The 5,714-nt window shown below is 37.5% G+C and overlaps 1 protein-coding gene across 1 annotated transcript in view; it reads right to left on the bottom strand.

Annotated features, from left to right (window-relative positions):
- The window catches only part of LOC107576090 (solute carrier family 15 member 4-like), a 44,435-nt gene that overhangs the window by 18,120 nt on the left and 20,601 nt on the right, over positions 1–5,714 (bottom strand). Inside the window, exon 4 of the mRNA XM_016262353.1 lies at positions 4,754–4,912. Coding sequence (XP_016117839.1) covers positions 4,754–4,912 — 159 coding nt within the window. The remainder of the gene's footprint in view (positions 1–4,753; positions 4,913–5,714) is intronic.

The following is a 5,714-nucleotide window of genomic DNA, read 5'->3' on the forward strand; positions in this document are numbered from 1 at the left end:
ATTATTCAAGAAAATGAGAAAGGCAAAATTTATCTTCATTTCAGAGGGTGGCATGCTATTCGGCGGCTTTAATCTTAATATTTTTGAGGCAGTCTTCGCACCTCTCCAATTTCTCTATCATTTCACAGCTGTCTGTGATCAGGAAGCGGCGGGCTGCCTCTTGTATTGATTATCATAGCTTGATGGCTCTCTTCAGGTTTAAAAAGTGCCTGTGCAGATAACGTCTTATAGCTTTCCACAATACTCGAACCCCTGAAGACGTGATGGAGGAGCGGAAGATTACACTTAGCCTTCCCCATCTCCCCATTCTGCTGGAAATTCAATCAGAGGCCGCTACGTCCACTGTGGACACATATTATTCCACCAGCGCTGTGCCTCTTTTCTTTCAATTTTTTCTGGGTCCGCAGATAAAAAATGAAATGAAGATGTTAACTGTTAGGGACAGCCACTATCCCCACAAGAAAGTAAAAGAAAGAGAGAGGGAAAACAAAAGTGTTGCTTGTTTCTTTTGGAGTGGACTGCTGTGTTAACAAAAAGAGGGTAGAATGCTGCTATTTAACTTTGTGTGCCAGTATGTTTCTGGTTAAGAATCATATACATGAAATGTGTGCATTGAGGGGAAAAATGTTTCTAAGAACAAGAGTCTCAAAAGGAGAGGTGTGTATTTAAACAGGCATGTATTTAAATTTAGGCTACATTAACACAGACCGTGTTTGGCACTGGCAACCTGGTCAATGACAAATAAGAGTGTCCAAAAAAGAAAGTCTAGAAAAATCTAGTTCATGTTCCAGTGCCAAGTTCTTTGAAATGTACTCTATGTACTCATGATGGATTCATATTGTTTCATGTGGTGTAACTTACAACAACCTTACAATAACATTGGTCTTTTCATTTGTGGTTGTATTGCTGGTCAGCTCAGTTCTGTTTCTTGTATTTTTTCCTATTTTACCGTTAAAGATATTGTACAGGGTTCCTGCACATTTTTTAATTCAATTTAAGGCTTTTTAGGACCATTTTAAGACCTGAAGAAATAAAAAATTAATACTGAACACAAAGGGTGTGCAGTATCGAAAAAATATCTTGACATTTTCAGGGATTTTGATAAAAATAATTAGACAATGGGTCTCATTCACTAATAATTGCATAGATTATTTGTATATATTCGCACAATTGAACTTCTCAAGAAAACTTACAGTCTAATTCACAACACCTGCGAACACACATGAATTTGTTCTTAACCTCGTCCTAATGTTAATGAACTTGGAGTATTTGAAATGAGTGGCCATGTCATTTGCAGGTTAGTCATTTGCATAAAACACTCCCAAACCATCTCCATATAAGGGCTTTCCGCAAAACCTGTCTTTACAGCCTTTCATCACTCTCGTTGAACATACTCCACACACCATAAGCTGCTCTCTAGGCCTATGAGGGTTAATTTTAACAACTTGTCGGCTCTTAAGCATGAGCAGGTTGCTTTGGTTTCATCTGCTCCTTCTTGTCTATTGAAATCAGCGCTTTTCAATGCAAACTATTTCAACAACAAGGCTGTGATATAATCTGACATTATCATAGAAGGAAAATTGGACCTAGTGTGTTTAACGGAAACCTGGCACAAAGAGTCAGATGGTCTACTTTTTCATGAACTTACTCCTGCTGGATATGGATTATTTGATCTCCCGCGACCCTCTGGTAGAGGTGGGGGTATCATTGTGCTGTATAATGACAAACTAAACATCTGTGTCTGCCTCTTGTCCACTGCCATAGCTACAGTCTACAGGCCACCTAAGATAAATATGTCTTATCTGAATTTGCAGATATGTTGTCCTTGTTGTGCTTGAAATTTAACATCCATATGGATATAAAATATTCTACAATTTTTATCTTTATTGGAGTGCTTTGAATTGAACCAGCTCGTGGACTGTCCTACACATAATAAAGGTCACACTCTTGACTTAGTGATCCTAAATGCCTAATTTGTGTCTCAGTTGTCCACCTCTGATTTAGAACAGTCTGATCATCTGGCAGTCTTTTTTAATATGGAACTGCCCGACATAAACACTACCTCTTCTTGCATTATTAACTATCGCAAATGGAGATCTACTGAACCCTCTGATTTCTCTGAATTTATTGGCTCTTCTTTAAGTAGTTTTTTCTCCATTTGATCTCCATTTGATCATTATACCATTCTACTTGGTATAATGATAATCTGCGTGCAATGAAGGCATCGTGTTGTACAATGGATTGTAGGTAGTGTACATCTGGCTTGACTGTCCATCACCAGGCCTGAAAAGACCACTTACTTGAATATAAGACTCAAATTGTATCGGCTAGGTCTGCTTATTTTGCACAAATCATTGACAACAATCAGAATAACCCTAGACAATTGTTTAATTCTATCAACAAACTACTCAAATGTAAGTTATTCAAATGTTTCTGCTTCAACTCACCTCTGTAATAAGTTTCTTGATTTCTTCAGTTCCAAGACTGATCACACTTGTAAATGTATCTCTACTTTTCCTCCTTCTGTTTTTCCTTTAACCACTTCTGAATTTTCTGGTACTCCTCTCTCAAAATTTTCCACATTGAATTTTCATTCTCTTTGCAATGAGGTTTCAAAAATGAAAGCTGCCACTTCCATAGTTCCATAGTTCCATAGTTCTATCAAAGACCTTGAATGTCCTTGCAGGATTGTCCCGACTAAAAAAAACATCCCGTTATTTGAAGGAGCATAAGCCATGGGCGAAAATCTGATTTGAAACACCTCTTCTAAGGGGGTAGAAAAGAAATCCAGTAATCAGCACTGTGCTCTCTACAATTCAGCATGAAGAGAGAGTGTTTTTCCCTGCCTTTGCCAAATGCTACTTATTAGTCTTGTTGGCTCATAAAGGCTAAAAGGGGGGACGTGCAGCCTTTGATTTACTCTGTGCGTGAAATGGGTGTGAAATTACCGGTGTGGTGTGTGTCATGACCTTGGAAGAGAAGCTGAAGGGTCGAAATGAACACAGCTGTGTTTGGGCAGAAAAGATCATGCTAACCTGTGTGAAAATGTGTATGGACGACAGACAGGTGCGCACATAACCAGCGGTAAATATAAAGCTGATACAGCGAACACAAATAAGACAAGTGCCATCCATAACTGTATCCTGTAAACCTCTAGAAAACGACCAGAATAAGGGAACTGAGCTGGGATTCGACAACCTTTAACCATAATTTTAACAACAACAGCAAACATACAGTGCGACCAGTGTAGCTTGATTCATTAATTGATGACTCTTCTGAACTGGTTCTTTTTAACAAACTAGTCAAAATGACTCACTAATGAATCTTAAACTCATCAGCCTTAAACGGATCACTCAGCCACTCACTGAATATTACAGAATGAACATCTGACACACTCACTGAACCACAAAGTCATAAACAACTAAAAAAATAATAATAAATAAACTATACAAAAACTAGCATAACTATATTTCAAAGGTTTGAGATACTGAAATCAGTGTAAATGCTATCGCAGCAAATGGCATGAGTTTGGAACAAGACTAATGAACTATAATATTTATTATAATTAGCAATTATGTGGTCCTACCTCAAAAGTACAAAATCTAATTCTTGATGGAATCATTAAGAAACCAGATTTATTAAGTGGAATTAAATTCTTTAAGATTCTCATCATGACAGAAATTGCTGTAATTACTGTAGATCTCAGCAGTGAAGGTGGTAATAGGAGGTCCACACAGTTTTTTTCTTACAAACGCTGTGTTAAGGGATTTAGTTTCCTTTCATCTATTTTCTCATTAATCTCAAGCCCACTTGCTTGAGACTTTCTTGATATTTTCTTAGTGTATTCCAGCAGGAGCGGGATGTTTTCCCTGGCCGTCTTAACTGCGCAACTGCAGTAATGTATCGCCAAGCCCAGATCGATCGGTCGTGATTGATACAGCCATGGATTCCTTAGCAAGCAATTTCAGCAATGGCTCAGACAAGAGCTACTACACAAAGGCAAGGCAGAGAGGAGTTTACTGCAGTTTTTAAAAGGACACGCATTGATTAGCATGGTCATTAGGACAGATGAATGATCCTATGGAAAAAAACAAAACAAAACTCTACAGTACACAGAAGAGACCGAGAGCTGAAAGGACACTCATGTTAAAACAATGCTGTACGTTTACTCATCCATATGAGTTATTCATTACATGGATCTTAGTTGATGAGAAACTAAATTCTACCATCAAAATATTAGCACAAATGTGCTGTAGGTGTTTCTCATCATGATCATTGCCTCTCAAATGTCTTTCCAGGCTCAGTATCACCTCATGAACCACTAAATGTTAAAAGGGCCATTTCATGGAAAACATCAATTTTAATACACCAGTGAATTATGTTCACATGCTGCTGCAAAAATTAGACATTCAGAAATTGTACTGACACCACAACCATGAACACAATAAGGTTTGACAGTCCATGTCTATTGTACATATCAACACCTAATCATATTCAGATTTCTGGATCAAATGTGAAGAGGTTGGTTAATCATAACAGTGGTCATTTATATACAGCAGTCTTAAAAGTACAGAAGCAAACATTTTATACAATAAATTTAGTGCAATATTTTTGGTGCAAGAAACCTTAAAAAAATGTATTAATTACAAAAAAATGCAACAAAAATTCAGAACATGGTCGCTTCATATGCTCTGTTTGTGAAGTTGAGAGCTTTGTATGCGTGTTCAGCAGTGTTTTCCAAAGGGCCACCTACCTGCAATACTAGCAAAGATTTCGCTGACACCGATGAGGACGTACTGAGGCACTTGCCACCATATGGGTAGATCGGCTGCATAGTATGTAACTCCACTGAGTGACTGCGGGATGGGACCTTGTGTGTGGACAATGTCCAGCCTCTTCGTCTCTAAAATACCTGAGAGGGGTAAGAAAGAGAGTAACAGAATAAAAGTATTAATAAATACCTCAGTCATAACAGTTCATAATCGCACTGATAACATTTTAGAAAAAGAGAAATGTAACAAGAACTTTGTGTCATCTTCAAAGACGGCAGTGAAGAATTTCAGGTCCTCTGTGTATTTTAATTTGTAATAGATTTTAGCCTATATGTAATACCGGGGAGATTAATTGCTCCATATTTTAGTATTTTTGTCTTCTTGGTAAATGAACAGAAGTGTTAGTTATTCTTGCTTTATTCAAAAATCTACTGATAGATCAATGGATGGTGCATATTTTCTGTTTTCAAATAGTTTGAAAGAGCAATTTTGTGTTTACCATGTGCTATCAATAAATTGTATTATACTGTATTTGATACTTTAATGTACAGATTTGTAAGATCACTTGTAAGCTGGTGCATTTTTAATGGTGCATTAAAGAACAAAGAAAGGTAATCTAGGACAGGATAATGTATAGACAGTATATACTAGGGATGGAACGATTACCGGTTTCACGATAAATCACGATAAAATGCCCTGACGGTTAGTACTATCGTTTAAAATTTAATTATCAGCAAAACCGTATTTAATTATCACGATTTTGAAAACTCGCGGTAAATCCTGTCCAGCCAGCATCAGTCTGACGCAGAAGCAGCATGCAATGTTGTTGTTTTTTTGTTTTTTTTGCACGAGACGAAATGGCAGAAGGCAGTGACAGCGCTCAGGTGATTTTTCAGCCATCTAAGAGGACCAAATCGGTGGTCTGGTCGTATTTTGGCTTTT

Source organism: Sinocyclocheilus grahami, unplaced genomic scaffold (genome assembly GCF_001515645.1).
Source record: "Sinocyclocheilus grahami isolate Dianchi unplaced genomic scaffold, SAMN03320097.WGS_v1.1 scaffold3199.1, whole genome shotgun sequence".
NCBI classification, from domain to species: Eukaryota; Metazoa; Chordata; class Actinopteri; order Cypriniformes; family Cyprinidae; genus Sinocyclocheilus; species Sinocyclocheilus grahami.